Genomic DNA, 22,539 nt, shown 5'->3' on the forward strand with positions numbered 1-22,539 from the left:
AGTAGTCTCCCAATTCTCCTCTGCGCTCCTCATCTGTCCATAATCCTATATCTTCCTAAATTGCTTGCAGCACTCTCTTTTCAATTGTTGTCCTTCCCTTGCCATCCTCTCAGTGGTAGGCTCCAATCTCACCTTCCTAATGAAAGATCGTCTCTACTCTCTTCTCTTTCTCCTCAACTCTCCCTAGTGCATCTCTCTTCAGTTGTACATGGTCTTCCCTCTACTGGGTTGTCTCTGATCAATTTTCAGTGTCTGCCACCTCCACTGTTTCCTCTCTCACCTCCTAATGATAACAGCCATTATTTCTTCTCTCCTCTCCAGGCTTTCCATGGTGCAGCTCGGCTTTTCCAGGTATGTTGGTCTATATGGATTTGATTTAGTAAAAATATGAGGCAGCCTTTTCCAAGACAGGCATAACTCATGATCTATGTACGCTAGGAGTACCTGAGTGTAAATACTCACACATTTTTCCTACCTACACAAGACTACCGGTCAACTGTGTAAGGAGCAGGTATATATGAAACAAAAGGCTATCAGAACATATTGTGCCAAAAGTATTTTAATTTCACTCTTCTTTTATACTTTTTCTACAAAGCAGATGATAGGACACATGGGTCCTCATTACGAAGTCGGGCGGACTCACACCCGCCCAATACCGTCGCACCCTCCCATTTCTCAATGGGAGCTTGTGCTGTGGCTGTACAATATTTAATTTTAAAATAATAGTTTAATTATATTTTTTAAATAGATATATGTTAATATATATGTATATATGTATGTGTGTTTAACTTTTGGAAAGTAGTTTATTTGTTATATTTGTTAAATTATACATTAGATATATTTAATTTTTATTAAATTAATGTTGGTATTTAATATATTTTATGTTTCATATTTTGATTTGTATATATTTTGTATATATTTAAAAATCAATATTTAATACACCTTTATTATTGTGAATGATATTTTTCTCGATATTTTTGTGCTTACCTTTTTAAGTATAGGTAGTTGATATTCTTGTAGTGAATATTTTCGTCTCAATATTTTTGTAGGTCGATGTTTCACTAGTCGATATTTTGTCAGTGAACCAAGATATCCAATACTGGATGGTACTGTTGTTCATTTAAAAGGCTCTTTTAATCTCATGCAAGTCACTGATACGTCCACTGATGTGACTAATTTGTCCCTGAATGCTGAGTGAAGTGTTAGGTATGCAAATAGAACATTCTGACCCAACCATGGCACAAACCTCCTCCTTAGCAGCGAGGCTAAACTCTAGGGGCAGATCAAACTTCATTTGTTTGCCCATGATTGGCTTCATTTAATCAATGCATCCTTTCCTCAGGAAATTTATCTCAAACCCTAGGCTAGTCTTTCAATTGAGTGTCAAATTGCTCCTTCATTCTGTTTAGGATGACTCTGTTAAAGACTTTGACTGGGGTTGAAAGAAGAGATATCCCTCTGTAGTGTGCACAGTTACTCTAGTCACCTTTCTCGAGGATCTTGATGAGATATTCCTCCTTCCAGTCTGATGGCACATTTTTGTCTTACCAGATCCTTCCAAACATGGTATGAGCATGTCTACTACTGTTTCGACATCTGCTGTTAGTGCCTCTAGAGGAATGTTGTCAGGTCCTGGTGCCTTCCCATTTCTCAGTGGTTTAATGGCTTGCCATATTTCCTCCAAGGTTTGTCTGCTGCAGTCAATTGGCAAGTCCTTTTCAGCTGGCTGTACGACTGCGGCAGAGACTGGTTAAGCAGTTATTCAAAGAGCTTTGTTGATCTTCGCTGTTGACCTTCTTACCCATGATTATCTTCCCAGTGTTGCCCTTAACAGGTCTTTCTACCCTGCTGTATCTGCCGGAGAGTATCCTCGTTATGTTGTAGAGCCCTTTCAAGTTTCCATCACTTGTTGCTTACTGGGCTTCTGTGACAAGCCCACCAATGAATCTTCGCTTGTCTGCTCTTAAGCTATTATTTGCTTCCTTGTTGGTATTGGTGTACTTGCTTTCTTTTTTGGCTCAAGTTAGGTGTAGGAAGGTGGAATCTGACTACGTGGTTGCCCCCAATTTTTTCCTTGTGTTTTGATGGTTTTTTACTAGTCTGGCTGGGATCCTGCTATTCAGGAACCCAGCCTATCTGCTTACTCCCTTAAACGACATGGTGTGCACATTAGGTGCACTAGTGATTGGATACTGTGGTCCCTTGTGAGCCCCTAGTATATAATACCTTAGGTACCAAGGGCATAGGTACTTCACAGGCCTACCAGGGGCTGAAGCATGTATTATGCCACCCCTGGAAAGCAGACTAAATCTGACACCACAGGCCTGCTACTGGAGCCTGGGTGAGGTAGTGCTAGCACTCCTCGCTGAGATATAGGTTCACTATATCTCTCCCTGAACACACATTTAAACCTATCTGTCACCCCTAAGGCAGGCCCTATCAATCCTGAGGGCAGGGTGCTTGGTTTCCATGTGAGGGGGTGCCTCTGCCTGAGCAGGGCCCCTCTGAAGCTCTCAGAGTCTATTCTCTGGGGCAGTTTATGGATGCGGTTAAACCATATACTCTTAAGTGCATTATAACCTCGCGGTTAATGCTAACTTTGGGATGGCTGTATCAAAACATGTTGTGTTTGGTGTTAAACGCTTTGGAATCATACCCCCACACCAGTAACTGGTGTGGGAGTATGATCCCACCCTTCTAGAGGGATAGACATGTACCTACTGTGGAAACACGGTAGAATCCTGAAGAGCCCTGGCATCACAAAATGGATGCCACCAGTCACAGACACTGGGCTGCCCTCCTGCTGCTGACCGAAACTCGCAGTGGAGGAGGCCCAACAATAGGTATCCAGTCACAGGGAGGTGTGACCACCTCCCAGACAGGGTTTAGTGTATGGGGCTGGGTGGGTGCACTCCTAGAGTGCTTTGAAGTCTGCACTGGGGGAGCAGTAGGCTCCTCTGTGCATATGCCAGCTCAAACCGGTTCAGGGGCTACCTGCCCCTGCTCTGGCATGAAACTGGACAAAGGGAAGTGGGTGTAGCCACCCACTCCCCTGACCCTCCCATAGGAGGGGTCATAGAGCTAGTCCCTCCCTTCCTTGTAGTATAAGTTAGGGAACCCTTGCCATTGCAAACTAGATTACCCTGGACGATGCTCTGAGGAAGAATCCTGGACCTTCGATGTTCCACTACCTTTGGAAGACTGAAGAATCTCCCTTGGAGTCAAGGAGTGACTCTCCTACTTGGCAGGCACCAAAACTTTGACTCAGCGGTCGCAAACTTTCCCGCTCCCGCCAGAGTCCGAAGTCCCTGCAGCCCCGGAAGTAGATTTCCTGACTTCTCCAAGGCCATCATGAGTCCTCAGCGAAGGTGAGGCAAGTGGACCCCACGAGTGATGAGGAACTGCAATACCTGGGTACCAGGCACTATTTTCAAGTGCAACCACTTCACGACATTCTACAAACTTGTGCATTAGACCACGTGTGGTGCAACCCTCCAGTAGGATTTCCACCGAAGATCAGAGGCCTACCTCACCCCGAGTGTGTGTGGGCTCCTGTTGAGTGAATCCTCCTGAGGCATCTTTGTGATCCCTTGCCGGTAGGTTTGGGGGTCCCCTGAAGACTTTTCTACAAATCCAAAAGGCTCCCCTGGTTGCTCATGGCCTGCCCTGACTTACCCTTGCTGGGTGCGTCCCTCAGACCTTGCTGGTCTGCACCGCTGACTTTTTACACTTTCCACAAGACTTGCTGTTACCAAGGCTTGTTGGCTCCAATCTGGTCACCAACACTGCAGTAAGCTGCAGACTTCGTGGGCCACGCCGAATCCAGCTCCTGGTTGTCGTCGATGCCTCCTGGACTTCGTGGCTGAAGAATCAAGACACCTGTGTTCACCTGAAATCATCCGACGACTGTGGGCATCCAGCTTCCTTGCCCCGGGTCACTGCCAAGTGACTTTGAACACTGTCCCTTCTGCTTTCAGGTCTTCTTTCTTCTGAATCCAGCCTTGAATTCCACCTGACACTTCTCCTGTCTTCACAAGCAGCAAGTCTTCTTTGGCTCCCATTGAAAACGACGCCGTGACCCGACACCAAAAGACACCTATACACCCGCCTTCCCTGGGTGAGGTAACTCCAGCACTACGGTGCTCCTGTGTGTGTTGGCTCCAGAACTACTTACCCTGTAAGTGACTTGCGTGTAGACTCTACCGAAGTATCCTAAAACTTTAAAATTCCAACCGCTACTTGCTCCATTTAAGTCTATTGGGATCCGCGGCTGTGTTCTCACACTGCATGCGTCTCCCGTGGGTCCTTTACTTACCTGCCTTGGGTGGATTAGTGAGGCCCCAGCACTTCTGAAGGCCCTAGGCCTTGTCCCTTCTCAAGTCAATATTCCTAAGTCTTTTTTTAGTATATGGTCTGGTACGCCCCTAGGGCCCCAGCCATAATTGTGCTTAATTTATTGTGAAACATTGATTTGTGCATATGTTCCTGACTTCTAATCTCATAAAGAGATTAGTAGAGTGTGTCTAGTAATAAATACATATATATTTGATATATATACCTGTGTGGTGTCCTTTCATTTAGTAATTCAAGAGATTATGAGGTAAAACAAGCTGCTTTACATTCCTCTAAAGAATTAGCCTGAAGGCTGCTCTCCACAGCTACCACTAGGATAGCTTTCTTTAAAAGGTTGTCTTAAACCTACTACCATAAGAGTCGAATTGTACTGGTGCAAGGTGTCCACTTTAACTAGTGAACAGCATATACCAGGCCAACTTCTCACATTAGACTGTTGCTGACTGAAGCTTTCTTTACTTTTCTATCTTAGATTTTGCAGACAGTCTCAGACGTGATCCATTCTTAATGCTGATTTCTCTCAGGACCCAGCACCTCCTGGCAGGTTGATGTGACTGTTTTTTGATCTTCTCCCACTAACTTTCTACTGGGTCTCTGTCGTCCTCTAGTTTTTGCAGGACTTGAAACTTAAGGGACACTGAGCATTTCTGGGCAACTTCGAGGAGGTTGGTAATATATCACTGGTGTCAGCTTATTGGTACCACCCATGCTTTCTTCAGCTTCACCTTTAGCTTGGCCACAACTTGGTGATGATCTGACCCATGTCAGCTCCTCTCAATACTCTCACATCCTGCAGGAACCTCCAGAACATCTTGGCAATGCAAACATGGTTGATCCGATTCTCTGTTGAATGGACTAGTGACACCCACGTTGTCTTCTGTATTATTTTGTGAGGGAATTCATCCACCTATCACCAGATGCTCCATGGCACAGAGATCTGCGAGACATTAAGGATTGTCAATCATGTTGCCAAGGCCATGGCTGCCCATAACCCAGTAGTGTTGCTTCTAATCTTGGCATTGAGTTGGCATTGAGTTGATTATAAAAGAGTTATTTTCCTCTTCTCTGCATACCAGTGGATAATATTCATGTTAATTCTCTTTCTTTGTGTGTAAGGTCACTGTGATGATTCATGGATGCAGACTTCCCATCCAATCAGAGCTCTGTTGTCTGCTGGCGTTACCATTAGTGTTACTCCCTGAGTGTGTGGGAGTTCTGTTCCTCGTGTCCAGAATAGAACAACATTCCTCATTGAGCCAGTCTTTTCTGTATGGACTGTGTTCATCTAGTCTTGCTGTTGCCAAGCTGGTCAAGGTTGCATTTTTTTAAGAGTCCACTGTCGCGTTGGGGGTCTTTCCTGTCTCATACATGGTCCTTTACAATCCATGTCCCAATAGTGATGGTCTTGACTGAAAGCAGGTGGCTAGGCATTGTGTGTCAATGGATCTCTGGCGTTCACCACAAGGCATTATAGCTCTCCGTGAGAAAATCTTTCTTTCCCTAGGGCCAGGATGTTTTTTGGTCTGTTGGTTGACGTTTCTGTAGCTAGGATTTTTTTACAAGGTGGATTAGCTAGCCCCATGCACAATCCTTCTCCTTTCGCAGCTGGGCCTAGGTGGAATTTAGACCTATATTCAAAATTGTTAAATACATGCATTATAAAATTTAATAAAAAGATTTGAACAAAATTAACCCCCCAAAAATTGAATTCCTACTTACCTCTAGAAGAGACAAAACATTGACCCACCAATAATTGCCCAACTAACAAATCTCACACATATTTCATTCCCCAACACCACAGAATTCACTATCAACAGTTCTCTAGCTATGATTCCTCACGTTAAATAGTTGCCACACTTTGCAAACGTCTATTTCCAACAATTAAAGAAAATAAAGCATGCAGTGCTCCATAAGTGATTAAGAATTGCAGCTCATTGTCTGGTTGCATCCAGAATCATTGCTGGCAAGGCAATCCTGGCTGGTCTTCCAGTGCCCACACTTTACCCTCCAAAAGCTGTTTTACACTACATACCACGACTCATCGATGAAAAGAAAATATTGGCGGCATATTTCCAGTCCTAAGAGATACCCATTGTCTCCCTCTAGAGACTGTGATACAGTTTAAAACATGTTGCCTTTCATATAAGGCATGTCAGCAACACAAACTCACCTACATAGCTGCTTGTCTAAGGAGGCATAAGACAATACAGAAGCAAAAAGCTCTCTTTGACTACAGCCACCCAACTTCAGATTTTCTCTTCCCCTAAACAATCCCTCTTAGAAGCAAATCTGAGCTCTTGGAACTCTGCACCCATGCATCTGAGATTAGCATTTGACACCCTATCCTTCAAAAGAGGTTTTAAAACCCCCCTCTTCAAAACCCCTTCGGAGACCTCAGTCCTACAGATTAAAAGTAGTACAATCAGCCCTGGAAGTTATGCGCATAGCCTTGGACAAAAGACCGGCGCTCACATTGGTGCCCATCAATTTCATTATTGAGCATCTGGCGATTGCTATGATGTCTTAATTTCTTTCTTTCAAGGTGAGTTCTATTTACAAACAAAGGGCATAGCCATGGGGGCTAGTTTGGCACTGGACCTGGCCATTATATACATGGCCCATTTCGAAAGCACCTTTGTGGTCCATGAGAGTAAACCATATCACAATCATGTAACACTGTGGAAGCATTACATCGACAATATTCTTCTCATTTGGACAGGGAACTAATCCTGTGGCTTAACCAGAGATCCACAGACATCAAATTCACAATGCACTCAGTCACAGGCTCAATCAATTGTTTGGACATCTTCATTAAAGAAGACAACAACCTGCTGTATACTACTCAGTTTAGGAAACCAACTGATAGGAACTAACTACTACGCTACAACAGCCACCACCCCAGAGGACTATGCGACAACTTGCCCTTTGGACAATTTTTAAGGATTTGCTCACGAAAAGAAGACTATCTAATGGAATCAAGAAACCTCATGGGTTGCCTCATAGATTGAGGCTACCCAAGGAGGTTTGTGTAACATGTCCAGAAGAGAGCCTGGTTCAACCCTAGGGAAAACCCATTCACGGTTAAACAGGATGATATGTGTGACCACTTTCTGCACCCACAGCAACACGATCAGATGGATTATTAACCACTACTGGAAGCTCATATCAGATGACTTGGAACTGGCTGAACCGCCCATGCACTCATTCAGGAAGGGGAAAAGCATATGTGACCATGTGGTCCGCTCCCTTTTAGAACGCCTGCATCACCCTCCATTCAAACTCTGTGGCATCTTCCAGAAATCACAGGCCACTATAAGTGTGGACATTGCAAGACATGCAGTCTCACTATCCAGACCAAACAACTGAATTTCAAAAAACATGTGATAAATCTAAAAACCCACACAAACTGTAACACAAAAGACATCATCTACGCCATCATCTGTCCATGTGATATGATTTACATAGGTCAGACACGTCAAAAGGTTAAAACATGGCTGTTACAACACTGTAGCAGAGTGAGATGTGGCATGGTTAGGGCACCTTTGGTAGAACATTTCCAGAGAAGGAATCATCCACCAGAGAAGATTAAATGGGTTGTTCTTGAGAAAGTCACTTTGGGCCCTAGGGATGGTGACATACAACCTGTTCTTATCACCCGTGAATGCAAATGGATGCACCTACTAGATAGCATCCAGAATTGGTTGAATAAACTGGATGTCAGTAGTACTCAACTAGCGTGCCTGGTCAACGAATGAGTGAGAGAGCCAATGTGTCTTCACTACCATTGGGCCTGACAACATACCGCGGTCCTAAGGTCTGCCTGTGTCCTTTTTCCTATTCTGTGTAGCATATCAATAACTTGCAGTTGAAATTCTATCTATCAATCTGAAATTTCAGTACCATGCCATCACTGTGTTTCTTGTGGCGTTCATAAGTTGCAAATAATCTATGTAAAAGCACACTCTTGCGCTGTATCTACGAACTGTGCACAACTGTATGTTTTTACACTCTAGAATATGACCGGCCGCTTAACATACGGTGATGCAGCCACATAACATTGTGCTATGCTCTTGCATCAGTAGCTATGTTAAGTAATGATTTGTGCATCACTGTTGCGGCCCACGTGATCAGAATCCATGCCACTGCACTCTATGATATGTGTTTGAATGACCTGCAACGTGTACATATTGTATAGAACAGTACACTTGTATTCCGACATTTGATCAGGAGTGTTGATACCTTGAATTACATTGTGATACAACCAAACTGCTATACGTTATTGTTTTAGTAATTATGTCAAGCAATGTCCTGCACAACACTGCCAGGCTCTTGCTTTTAAATTTCTGTGGTGACTTCTGCATCTTTCTTTATTGCAATCTCTCATGCTTTGCTGATTAGAATGTTAACATGGTTGTAATGTAATAGAATGCTGCCTCAGCTTTGAATATCAGTTGAGACTTGGGGCTGAGCTGAGATGATCCTGCTCCTGGTGGGGCTCAATATCTACTTAACTTCTGTACTAATACTTATACCTGAATGTACCTTGTACCATCTTACTTCTATTAAATAATATCTACAAGCAACTACTTGAGCCTTCATCATTCAACCTTCCCCACAATTTTCCCAGAAAGTTTTCTTTAATCTTTATTTACAGGCCCTTGTTGAATTTGAACACAGACCAGCAGGGGTAATTTGATCCCTCTCCCTGCTTAATCGAACCACACCCCCACAGCAGCACTAACCGCTTGAACAGCATTCAGCTGCTGTTGGCCTCCACAGAGCACGCACGTTCCCGGTCGCGCTGGGACTATTTTAACAGTGAAGCCTCAGTGCTTTGGTTGAACAGCCAGCGAACGGATGTCAAAAGAGACATGAAGGTATCACCCAAGTCCCATCACTGCATTAGTTTGTTTCTCCTCTCAGAGCAGTGGTTAGAGGAATAATTCTTAATTAATCTCCTTTTTTATTTTGTTTTATTCGCTTTACCAGACGGATAGAGCACCTTGATTTATTCATGCCACTCTCCCCCAAACCATTGGATTAAGCCACATACGTCTAGTAAGTGCTTTTTCACTGTCACTGGGGACATTCTTTAACCTTTCACTTGTTTGTTCCTTGTGCCCCAAACATTTTCTCTTTTATGCTGATACTTTCCCAATTAATTTTTTCAGCATATATTATAAAGAATCCGTCCCTCCCTGCAATTGGAGCCTTTGGGCCCGAGCTTGTTCTCTCCACCGCACGACTAGGTGGACTAAGGGTAATTATTTTGCCCATTCTCTTTTTAATGATTGAATCTGTTGTCTTTAAAGCATGTTCCATCACCCAAATGTACTCTAGGCCCCTATGGTCCTGATGAAGACTCTCTTGTAAGGAGCGAAATTGCCTACACCAACCCTGGGTTGCAACGTCAACAGCTCTATGTTCTCTGTATTGAATGTGGACAGCAGTGATAGATTTACCGTGTCCTGTTTCGACATCTTGTTTCTGTAAATACTTCAGCCTTAGTTAAGGCTGGTTAGGCCTTTCTATGCGTTTTGATGTATACACTAGGTCTGGGCGGTAAATTCCATACCGCTCCCGGAATTTGCGGAATTTGGGTAATTTCTCGTTTCGCAGAGAACGCGGAGTTGCCAAACTTTCCGCGCTTTGCAGAATTGTTTGCTTGTTTGCTCTTCCAAAATGCGTGTTCGCAAGATATTTCCCCCGAGCACGCAAACAGCATTCAAGAACAGGAAAAAGGCATAGCGAATGGGTGGAACAAGCAATTCCGCATGTTTGCGGAATTTCTGCGTGCTCCCGGAGATTTTTTTACCATTTCGTGGAGCTTTGCGTATCGCGACTACATAAATTCCGCCCACCCCTAGTATACACTGTTCACTGCCCTCCCTCCATCACTCACCCTCACTTTTGCATATTGATGCACCTACTCCTCCCTTTCCCCTTCTGGGGCACCGATGCACAAACCCTTGTGATAAATGTGCTATGTTTGAACATAATGCATTATATGTTCAATGTTATTACATATTTTCAATATGCTTAAATATTGTTTATAATTGATTAATCAGGTGATGATGTTGTCTGTTTAATATTTTTTTTCCACTGGGACCACACCCCTTATCGTACCGCATTTCACCCAGGTCCTAGTGACTCATCTGGGTTTAACCTCATTATTGTGTAACTCGGTTTTAAGGTAGAGCAGCAAATCTGGGTGATGTGAGAGGCAAACAACAATAGGATTTCAGATCAGGACATTAGGAAGCTACAATCAAGATGGGACACAGTAACATATTTTTATAGGCTTCCACCAGATTGGCAGCAGCAGAGCAGAGGCATGGATGGAGTCCTGCCGCTACGGGAACTAATGTAGAGGAACAGTAGTCTTTGGTCTTTTTCTAGCAACCTTTATACTGCACATGTATTCCAAGGGCAATCCTTCTCATTCATAACAATAAAAGGTAAATAGCTCGCACCCCAAAACAGGTGCAGAAATGAGAGGTTGTTTTATATATGTATAAATTAATGGTAAGCTTTTTAAGATCATCTCAAGGGTTCAGGGGTGTCCTTTGAAACATATTCCTGCAATTCGTTTACTACCCTAGGACCCACTGTCTACTTTACCCAACCATTCCCAAGAAAGATCTTACCTGGAAGTTAGTTACTGAACATTGTAATGTACAGATGGCTTCGATCTACTCTGTCAATAGATTGAACTTTCCTGAGGAGATTCCATGATCCACATATTTTTTTACAGGGAAGGCAACATTATAGCTTTGCTTTGAAGCCTTGTCCCTCCTATTAGCCAATTTAGTAAGAAGATAAGCAGAGCATTGACAGTAACAGATGGAAGAAGAATATCATCAACATATTGAGCCAAAGTGGAGTTTCAAAGAGTTTCCATGAAAGTTCAAGGTGTCCATATGTTTCTTTAAAGGTTGGGAAACGAATGATGTGGACTATGTAAAGCTTCAACAAATCCATCCATCACACAAGTTAGGATGCACAGAATGTGAAAGTAAAGAGAAATAGACTCTCTTCATGAACATGCATGAAGAAGAAAGTAGAACACTAATCCACAACGGTGAACCGTTTGGCATTTGTTTGGCTAGAGGAAAGGGAAATAGCAGGGTTGGAGACCACAGGAAAGCTAGGTATCACCACAATATTAATAGCACAGAGGTCTTGCACAAAACAGTACACATTGGTCTATTGCACCTTTTTGGCAGGAGGAATTGAAGCATTCAATCTGCTAACAATCTGTACCAAAATGGCCAGTGTGATATGGTCCACAATGACTTCCAGCTTGAATTCTAGCTTTGGTTTTCAGCTCCAGTGAATGCAGGGGAATATGGAATATTTCTCATGGGATTTATCGTTATTTTTACAGGCTCAATGCAAAGCATTCAGCCACATCCTTAGAAAGTGTAGACAATTAAGCGGAGAGATCTTTTGTAAGTAATTCAGAAAGAACTTTCAAATTAACAGCAGTAATTTTCTAATCCAATCTCGCCAAACACAACAAGGTCCTCATTTCCATGCTCTGTGGCACATTAAGGTGAACACCATATAGGGTGTGCAAAACAGTGCAATTACATTTTCAGAAAATATCATGACCCAACAAACTTTCAAGAAACTAGGGCTTAGAACAAATGCATGTAGGTCTATGGTAGAACCAAGGGTTATGGAAAAAGGCTTAAAAATGTGTTGTGATTTAAAATACCCACTTGGACTATGAATACGCCTGAGAGAGGTAGTGAAGGAAATTCTGAGGTTTTGAGGGCAGATCGGCTTGTGCCACCCTGAATGACACAGGTAGTGGTTGTGGGAATAAAAGTGTTCACAGTGCAGACAAAACCTCTTGGGCTGTCCTAATATTCAGGCTGCAGATTCTTTGTGACCATTGAAAATGCAGGTGGGTTGGATGAAATTGGTAACTTTTAAGCATCATTAGGGCAATCCCTTTTCCAATGTCAAAGCTGCCCACAATTAAAACATCACCCTCCTGGGTATTCTCCCCTGTATCTCCCAGCTCCTCAAACAACTCACACTTTTTCATTTCCCTTCTAGTGCCTCCCGCTGAGAGCATCTAGGCCTATTCCCTTCTCATTGTGTTGCTTATTTCCTAATTTTACAGACATCAACTTAGATTCTGCAGACCCCCTCTAATGTTTCTGAGAATCCACCTAATGTTTTGATGGAGTCACTAATGCAGGCAACGTTTTAGTTTGTCATCCAATACAGATAGCCATCAATTGATTTCACACATTCAGTGGCATGTATTTTACAAAAGTAGCACCCAAACCTTTCTGAGCCAACTCTGCCAGGTGGAGGATTCCAAATACATTTCAAAGGCATCCTTAAGCCTGTCTATATAATCTGCTAGTGACTCTCATTTCTTTTGCTGACAGTTTTGCATTGTATTTCCCAATAATACATAGGATCTGCGTGTTTGTTGGACATAAACTAAGGGATTGGTGCCAAGACTGATTCCAGACACCCCTGCAGGATATGTTGACCTATAGACCAGCTAGCTCACAGTGCCACCATAAGCCCCCTAATCCTACCAAGGAACGGATCGTTTTTGGCAACCACTCAACATGACAACCCTGACCCCTCAGGAGTTGTGGAAACAGTACAGTACCTTTCGCTCAGTCATTAGTGCTCACTTAGTCTCAGAGAGATACACATAATAAACATTGCGGACATTTTCAATAAGCATTTATTGAACCAGCATCATTTTAATATAAAACATTTGTGCTGCATCATCCATTAGATAGAATTAAATGTAGAAGATTACAAGCACCAAAAAAGTAAACAGTAGATATATTTCTACCATGTAGCTTAAGCAGTGAATATATGCAGACATATATAAAACAGTAATCCTACTAATGTAGACCCTATGTAAGTATACCTAATTGGTACCTAACCTGTGTGTAGGTGTAAAGCATGTATGAGGGAGTGAAGCCAAGAATCCCCTAGGAAAGGGCCAACCCCATAACCTGATGGGAGAGAATGAAGGACCCCATCTTGGTCTCGAGTAGGACACCCTGCAAGGTCTGTCAGACCGCCGTGTCTTGAAGTTTCAGCATGCAGGACCCAGTATCAGCGTGGAAGCATTTCCTCTGGTTAAGGTGTGATTCTTTTATACCAAAATGGTGCCCTCAGGGGTTCTACCTTGATCGATAGGTTATGGTTGCAATTATGTAAATTAGCCTTAATCTTAATTGCAATTATGCACAGTAGGCCTGTCGTCCAAGGATGACGTTAGCGGTGACTTTTGTTCAGAGTTATTTACACAGTATGTTAATCCTGGTATTTACATAATGTGCAGGGGATTAAGATATGATACTAAGAATCCTCATGCATAATAAATGAGGCAAGTTTTCAAAGAAAACCACACAACATTTATACAGCACATAACTAGGTTAATTGTTAGCTTTAGAACCGTTATGTGGAATAAGGTAGGACAAGTGTAGGTGAAAGGTTGCTATAGTGTTCAGGCCTGGCTTATGAAATTTAACACCCACTCTTTATCCGGAGGTTGATAAGGTCAACTTACAGCTAAAATAAGCCTGCTAAAAGCATAAAAACATTGTTTTAAAATCAGTATCCAAAGACATCTAAACATGTTAAAAAAAACGGGTAAAAAGATTCTGCTAAAACTCAAAAAGCTCTATAAGTCCACTAAAAGTCAATTTATGATCAGACTAACTTAGCATATCGGAAGCCATAGTGCTCAGTGAGAGCAGAAAGGAGTAATAAAACAAAAATGATGTTTTCCATTCTAATTAGGCTTGTTGTGGCGAAAGATGAATTGTTCCCACGAAGAGCTAAATTGTTTATATGTCCTGTGGGGAAGACGCAACATCACTGTCACTTGCATTCGCAGACGACGGTCCCTACAACACCTCATGTATCCGGTCAGTAAAGCAAAGGTGATCTTCTCCTGTTCCCACAGAAGCCACTGAGGAAGCACTTGACACCTGTGAGCCTGTGTAGAGCCGCTTTCCGTCCCGCTGGGAGCTGAAGCATCTTGTGGAGGCTCTAAGAATGTCATCATCAACATGGGAATACGCTGAGGACATCGATACATATAGGCCTTTAACGGGGTCCAGTAGTACTTCTATGTCCAGCGGCACAACTGATGGAAGGGTTAGACAAAAATCCTGCATGCATTTGTATCCACAGAATATGCAATAAAACACAGGCAAGATGCAGTAAAACCAGACTGGTCTGAATGATAGGAACCAATGCTCGCTTAGCTCCCGAAGCCGAGATGTGCCCAAATGAAGCACCATGTGTTCATGACAACGTCGCACCAGCAGGGCTCTTTCTATCATCAGATGAACTGGGACGTCCATTGCAAAGCAGGAAAATTAAAACTAGGATGACCACTACAAGTAGTAGGACCAGCAGAAGCCCTCCAAAAACGCTTCCCAATACAGAATGTATAAAAGATGGACTTACTGAAAGATGCTAACCAGTCCAGAACCTATACATTTAAATAGGTTCAAGATCCCCCTCATATCAGACATGTTAAAAATATGATGAACCATTTCCCCAAAATGCAGAGGGAAGTTTGTATGGACTAGAGCTTGTATCTCAGATGAAGACCTTGCAACATGTAGATCAAAAGTCTCTCGGGTGAAGTTAAGGCCACATCTTTCTCAAAAAGCATGGCGTTGTGTCTGCTCAGAGAATCAAACCATATAAAGGAAACATTCAGTGAAGGCCATAGCATTGCCGCCCTGACTGTGTGGGCTGGTGCGAACAATAATTGCATACAAAAAGTAACCCTGGAACTTACTGTGACCAGATTAGTGATGCCCGGTACAATCCCACAGCAGCCTTGATCAATTAGTATCAAATAACTCCCCTTCGAGAGCAGTTCGAATACCGGATGAATCACTTCAGCTGGGGAGCCAATAAAATAACCGAACAAGTTTGAAACCGAAGCATTACAGGCTCCGTGGAGTATAATCTCTTTGCAATCTAAGGATCCACTTAAAGCACTTTCAAAGTTTGAACCTCTGAGAAAAACGTCTGTGTCCCCATTCATACATCTAAACCTGTATGGTAATTCCCAGTACTCGTGTATGTACCCTTTTCCTAGTGATTCGTATCTGCCTACCTGATGGTATGTGAGACAGTATTGAAATTGGGAAAGTCATGACTGACAGTGTAACATAGCCTTGGATTAACCATTCTGTGGAAGGTTACTCAGCCATGGTAAAAGGTAATTGGTTCAATTTTTCAATTTGCAACATTGTGTATTTTGCATCTTTACATGCCATTACCATCTTTCTCTCTGTTAGATTGTACTCAGAAAACAGAGTTGTGTTGTTGATGTATGCCAAGGCAGGCGGGCGGCCAGAACACAAGGATTGTAGCATCAAGCTCAGCAATGTAATGGACCTCAATTGTGATTGTGCGTGTTGTAAAATAAACACATTTTGTTCCATTATATCTATTGCAGAAGACACAATGTTGCCCAGTGAATACATTTGGGACAATAGTGTGGTCATACCATTGTCGACTACAGTCAAAGCCTTTTCTATGTTAACTCTATCTATTTTACACAGTCTCTCAGCAGCCTCCTGTTAAGAGATTTTCCAAAGCTCTTTGTATATAGCATACAAGAATCGCTTTTGATGTGGCTTCTGGGGACCTAACAAAAAATCCCTGTGATCCATGTTGTCTGACAGAAGGGAAAGTGTTTCTTCACCTGCAACAGGGTTGAGGTCTTTGGCCACTGTAGGCATAACTTCCTGACACTGTAAGATGTCACAACCCCCAGTTGTTCTGATTGTGCATAGCGTGGGTCCGGCCTATGGATACTAAACCCTTTGGTGGTGCCCCCGAATCTTAACTGGCACTTATTTGTGTTGATAGGCCAAACAAGCCATCCCTTCCAATTGGGGTCTGATAAATTGTAAGAGCCATTATGCATCAGGGCATCTAGTGTATTCTCACTTCGTAATTAATCATTTTTTCAGCCCTCAAAGTGTGTAGGACAGGGAATCAGTGGTTTGTTCAAGTCCTTAATCTTGGTTAGCCCAAGACAGAAAGTCTGTTGCACAGTTCTGTTCAGGAAGATTATTTGATTTGGTATGAGGCATGCTCTGAATAAGGCCTCAGTTGCCTGAACCTGCCAATCATTGGTCCCCCAAACAAATGTGTCTATAGCATCCCTCCAAAAGTATATCCCAACGTGGGGTCCATGCTTTCCATGCCACTCGAGTCAATCCATCCTGGTTGATGAGGAGTGATATCCCGAAAGTTGTCCTAGGATGCTTGCTTCTGGTCCAGGGAGGACCTGGCTTGGCAGTTCGGGCTGGCCTGTTCCCATGAGGCACAGGGTCAAGACTGATTTGCATATGACCAGGTTTAAACTGGGGTGGCATGGCGAGCAAAAGAATGATGGATTTAACCCAGAACTCTTGACTGGGGGAGAATGTTTTGATTTGTTCTGTGTTCTGTCCATCAATTGTGTGGCTTTTGCTTTCTCTCACTACAGCAGTGTGTACTTTTTCAGTGGATGCAAAACGCATTTCAGCATTAGTGTACAAATGACATTTGTATGCAATGGGTACAGTTTTGCCTTTATTGATAGTGATGTAAGTGTACCTTGACTGACCTGCAACTACACGGATCACCAGGTTTGTTGTATTTACATGTGTGTTTGTACGGGAAGTAGAATTTCGGTGTATTCCTGTATCCAATGGTGAACTGAAAAATCAGCTCTGATTAGGACGTGGAATGCTTTCACCCTTTCTACGTAATCCAAAATGCCTGATCTGCCAAAATTTAGGAATCCTAAAATGGATTGTAAGTTTTTTCAGAGTCTTTGGAGGTTGGAACAGGGCCCACTTTTCTAAAAGAATTAGCTGCCAGGCTTTTCGCTTCACTTGAGAGCTCCTATCCCCGAAACAGGACATTGAGGTGGGCGATTTTCGATTTCTTAAAGTTTCATTTATAGCCGAAATTGGCGAACAACAGAATGATGTTGTTCTCCCTGCTCAAATGCTCCAATAATTCATTGTCCGTCAGATAAATATCATCTGCATAGGACAATGCCTGCTCATCTCAATTTTGAAGTAACTCTGATACCCTTGCTGAGAACAACCCAGGGCTATTCTTATACACTTGGGCAGTCTACAGAATTGGCTTTGTGTGCACAGGGCAGAGAATGCTGTCAAATATCTGCTTCCAGGCGTTATATTTTGTCTGAAGAAGCCATTGGAGATGTCTAATGTCAGTTTGTATTTTTTCCAAACAATGTTATTCATTAATGCAGCACTGTGTTCATTTTAAAATGCAAATGTTTGTGTGCATGTGTTCAAATGCCTGTAGTCTAAGAATAGGCAGTATGAAATGTAGGATTTTATTACTGGAAACAAAGGATTAATCATGGACGAGGCGCAGTTATCAAACACACTTTGGTATTCAAATTTATCTAAGATCTCCCTGACATTTATTTGCATCATGTTTTATTGGGTACTGCTTCAGTAGAGTCGGTGTAGATTTTAATGGGAAAGAGGGAGTACATTTTTGCTAGGTTAACATAAGGCGTTCAAATACTTCACATGCAAGTCAATTTACAAAAGTGCAAGTGGTTATCAAACACACTTTGGTATTCAAATTTATCTAAGATCTCCCTGACATTTCTTTGCATCATGTTTTATTGGGTACTGCTTCAGTAGAGTCGGTGTAGATTTTAATGGGAAAGAGGGAGTACATTTTTGCTAGGTTAACATAAGGCGTTCAAATACTTCACATGCAAGTCAATTTACGAAAGTGCAAGTGGTGCTCAAGGTGAGGGGAATCACCCTAACCCTCCCAAAACCAGACACTAAGGTCTTTCAACGTTTAACACTAGTCCTAAGCACACACAATCATTTGCAGTATGTTCAATAAACAATTATACACTACAAATGTTTCTTGGTCTTTGTCTTTAATTTTCAAAACCTCAAATGCCCAGCCAACGCATGTTTTGTCATGAGGGGAGTTCCCCATGACTTCTTAAGGTCTAGAATGATTTAATAAGACCACTATCCCATATAATTACATAGTCTTCACTGAATAGAATTATGATAGAATTTTATGGAAGTCATTACACTACTGTGTAGTGCACTACAAACACTATGTGAACACATCTTGTCAAAGTTCAAAGTAAACGTGGAAACCCATGCACATCGCATTATCAAAATTACTTGACTGAATGTCATAGGACCAATACTATATTTTGCACCCTCGGAAATCTCGATCTTAGATTTTTTGCTTGAAAACAATGGCTTTCCCTTGAGTGCCTGCAAGCGTGGTGTCAATCTGTTATAACCAATCAACTGGAACTACCCATTATCCTCCAGTGTTTGTGTGTAGCCCATCCCAAGAGTGCCAAACTGTTACCTCATTCTCGTCACCACAACAACATACCTGCGTAAATGTACACTTTTCTTATCTCATATCACAGCTAAATTGAAGAGAATTCAAATCAAGGTCATCCATTTAGTCCATTGTTTCAATATCACATATTTAAAGAGACCTTCACTATTAAATAACCCTGCTGTTGAGTCAAATCATTACCTCAATGCCAGTTCTACTCCCATCCAGGCTGTGTAATCCAAGATTCCTCTGCCAAACTATGTCCCGTAGTCAATTTGGATTTCTCTGAAAATAATACACCATCAATCACTACCTCATTGTCCCAAAACTAATCCTGCACACAAGAATCTTCAATCAAAAGCAGAAGAAACCTCACCCGTTTCTAAGGTTCGTTTTCAAATAGCCACCCATTTTCTTTTTTCTCTCCTTTCTTTTCCTGTATAATTAAACCTTCTTATTTCTTGTCCCACATGAGTCCTAGGATTCAGAACACCAAATCAATTCTCTTTTCGAAAACTGGCATGTACCTATTTCAAAAGCCCCCTTGTGAATCCTATTACAGTACCTGTAAGCGACTATGCTGTTTCGCCCAGCAATCCCCGAACGTGCTCCCATACGAATTAACCCGGGAGTGGTTATTGCGGCTCGACCCAGTATTAAAAGGGTGTTGTCACTCCCCAACCACTAAACCGTACCTTACTGCTCCAAAATACCCGAAAGTGTTGGACTACACACATCCCAATGTTCACAAAAAAAGGAGGACTATAGAACCCATCCATCACTGGAACACAGTTTTCCAATTTCTCTGCGGTATTCATTAAGCCCCATGACTCAAAGTTTCCAAAATCACTCCTGAAAATTTCAAGGAATTGACTCAACATTCATGTGAATCCACTTTCACAGTATTAACCCTATGTTAGCTTATCAAATACACCACGCCTCCAGAGCCCTCCTATCCTCTATTCAGAGTTAAGAATAACTCTCTTATCACAGAAAAATACAACCCTTTGGAATTGAGGTGATACAGCAGGTTTGTTTTAATCAATCAATCAGTCAGGGAGTTGTAAGCACGCTATTCACCCGTGAGGGTGTCAAGGCGGTGAGGGGGGAGGTCCGCAGATCTGTTTAGCAGAAGAGCCAGGTCTTGAGGGTCTTCCGAAGGTGTTCAGGGAGGGGGCGCGTCTGATGTCTGCCATGAGCTCATTCCAGGTCTTGGCTGTAATGTGAGAAAAGAATCTTCTGCCTGCTCTGGCTCTGTGGATGCGTGGTTGTTTGGCCAGTGTGAGGTTGGAAGATCGGAGGTTTCTTTTGGGTACGTGGAAGTTGATTCTGTAGTTGAGGTATTTGGGTCCGTTGTTGTGTAGGCATTTGCAGGCTTGAGTGAGGATTTTGAAAGTGACTCTTTTCTCCACGGGGAGCCAGTGGAGACTTCATAGGTGTTGGCTGATGTGTTCGTGTCGGGGGATGCTGAGGACAAGTCTGGCGGCAGTGTTCTGTATTGTCTGGAGTTTGCGAAGTAGGGATTTGTTGATGCCAGCATAGAGTGCATTTCCATAGTCCAGTCTGCTGGTGATGAGTACGTGGGTGACTATCTTCCTTGACTCAGGGGGGATCAACTTGAAGGTCTTGTGGAGGATGCAGAGGATGTTGAAGCAGTTGGAGGTGACAGCGTTGACCTGCCAGTTCATCGTGAGTGATGAGTCGAGTACGATGCCGAGGTTCTTGGCATGGTCTGAAGGGGTAGGTGAGCTTCTGAGGGCAGTCAGCCACCAGGTGCTGTCCCATGAAGAAGGGGTGGTACCGAGGACGAGGACCACGTTGAGCGTCGGCATTGAGCTTCAGGCAGCTGTTGGTCATCCAGACTTCAACGTTTTGGATTCCTTTCTTGAAGTTGAGTTTGGCAGTGGTGGGGTCTTTGGTGAGGGAGAGGATGAGCTGGGTGTCGTCGGCGTAGGATACAATGTTGAGGCCGTGTTACCGGACGATGGCTGCGAGGGGGGCCATGTAGATGTTGAAGAGGGTGGGGCTCAGTGATGAACCCTGTGGAACTCCACAGGTGATTTTCATTGGGTCAGAGAGGAAGGGTGGGAGTCTGATCCTTTGGCTTCTTCCAGTGAGGAATGATCGGATCCAGTCCAGGGCTGTTCCTTGCATGCTTGCGTTGTGTAGTCTAGCGACTAGTGTGTGGTGGGAGATGGTGTCGAAGGCCACTGATAGGTCGAGTAGGATGAGGGCTGCGGAGAGACCTTGGTCCAGGAGGGTGCGGATGTCGTCTGTGGCGGAAGTAGGGTGGTCTCTATGCTGTGGTTGCTTCAGAATCTGGATTGGGACGGGTCGAGGACAGTGTTCTCTTCAGTGAATCATGTCCTGTTTTCTCTGCAACATTTGCTGCAAAGGGGAGTAGCGAGATGAGCGGAGAGTGCTTGAGGTCGGTGGGGTCAGCTGTGGGCTTCTTGAGCAGGGGTCTGAGTTCTGCGTACCTCCAGTCGTCTGGGAAGGTGTCTGTTTTTAAGGTGGTGTTGATGGTGCATTGTAGTTTGGGTGCGATGGCGACCGCAGCTCTGTGGTAGATGTGAGGGGGGCAGGGGTCAGTGGGGGCCTCGAGTGTATGCTTTTCATGGTCGCGGCAGTGTCTTCGGCCGTGATCGGTGTCCAGTTGGAGATTATGAGCTGGCTGGTGCTTCTGGGGGGGGGGGGGGGCTGTCTGTGGTGCCTGGTGTATGGTCAATGTAGTTGTCATAGAGGTTTTTGATCTTGAGGTGGAAATAGGTTCCAAGCCTGTCGCAGAGGTTGGTTTTGGGATGAGGTGATGTCTGTGACTTCGCTGCATGGGTTGGTGAATTCTTGACTGACACTGAAAAGTTCCTTGGAGTTGGTGGAGTTGGCCAGGATTTTGTTGTGGATGAAGTTCATCTTGGTCGCTCTGATCTGGTTGTGGTAGTCCGTCATGGCATCCTTGTAGGTGGTATGGTTTTCGCTTGTCTTGGTGTTTCTCCAGTTCTTCTCCAGGCGTCTGCAGGTGCGTATGGCGTCTTGGAGAGCGGTGGAGAACCAGGTGGCTTTCCTGGGGCATTGTCTGTCGGGGTTACGTAGTGGGCGAGCTCGTCTGTGCAGTTGGAGATGCAGGTGTGGAGTTCTCTGGCTGCATCGTTTGTGTCATTTGCATAGGGTGCCGAGGTGTGGTTGTCTCAGATGAGGGTGGAGTTAAGGTGCTCGTCAGTAACCTTGCTCCAGTTCCTTTGTGGTGGGTATGGGGCTGGTTTGGGTGCCTTTGGTTTGTTGATAGCGAAGTGTATGCAGTGGTGGTTGTTCCATGGCAGCTGCGTTGTGTGGCTGAATTGGATGCTGTTTACTGCCTTGAAGATGGGGTCGAGGGTGTGTCCTGCTCTGTGGGTTGGTGTGTTGACGAGGTGTTTAAGTCCGATGCTGGCGAGGTTGTCACGAAGGATAGTGGAGTTGGGTTCGCTGGGATTGTTTAGGTGGAAGTTCAGGTCTCCAATGAGTATGTAGTTTGTTGAGGCGATGGCGTGGGGTGCGAAGAAGTTGGTTATGGTGGTGGCGAAGGGGGTTCGGGGGCAAGGGGGTCTGTAGATGAGGGTCTCTCTGAGTGTGGCTTTGGGGTGGTCTGGATCTGGAAGTGCAGGTGTTCGGCGGAGGGGAAGGTTTCACTGGAGGTGGTGAGACGGAGGGTGCTCTTGTGGGCAATGGCGAGGCCCCCTCCTGGGTGGTTGGGGCGGTCTTTCCTATGGATCTTGTATCCATCTCGGATGGCGGAGGATGCATTGGTCCAGGTCTCTGTGA

At 43.8% G+C, this 22,539-nt stretch overlaps 1 protein-coding gene across 2 annotated transcripts in view; it reads left to right on the forward strand.

The window, feature by feature from the left end:
• Positions 1-22,539, forward strand: part of LOC146839638 (uncharacterized) — a 524,113-nt gene that overhangs the window by 58,176 nt on the left and 443,398 nt on the right. For both annotated transcript variants that reach the window (XM_085650373.1, XM_085650374.1), the window contains exon 2: positions 322-351. In XM_085650373.1, coding sequence (XP_085506499.1) covers positions 322-351 — 30 coding nt within the window. The remainder of the gene's footprint in view (positions 1-321; positions 352-22,539) is intronic.

The sequence above is a fragment of the Triturus cristatus genome, chromosome 4_1, assembly GCF_964204655.1.
Source record: "Triturus cristatus chromosome 4_1, aTriCri1.1, whole genome shotgun sequence".
In the NCBI taxonomy this organism is placed as follows: Eukaryota; Metazoa; Chordata; class Amphibia; order Caudata; family Salamandridae; genus Triturus; species Triturus cristatus.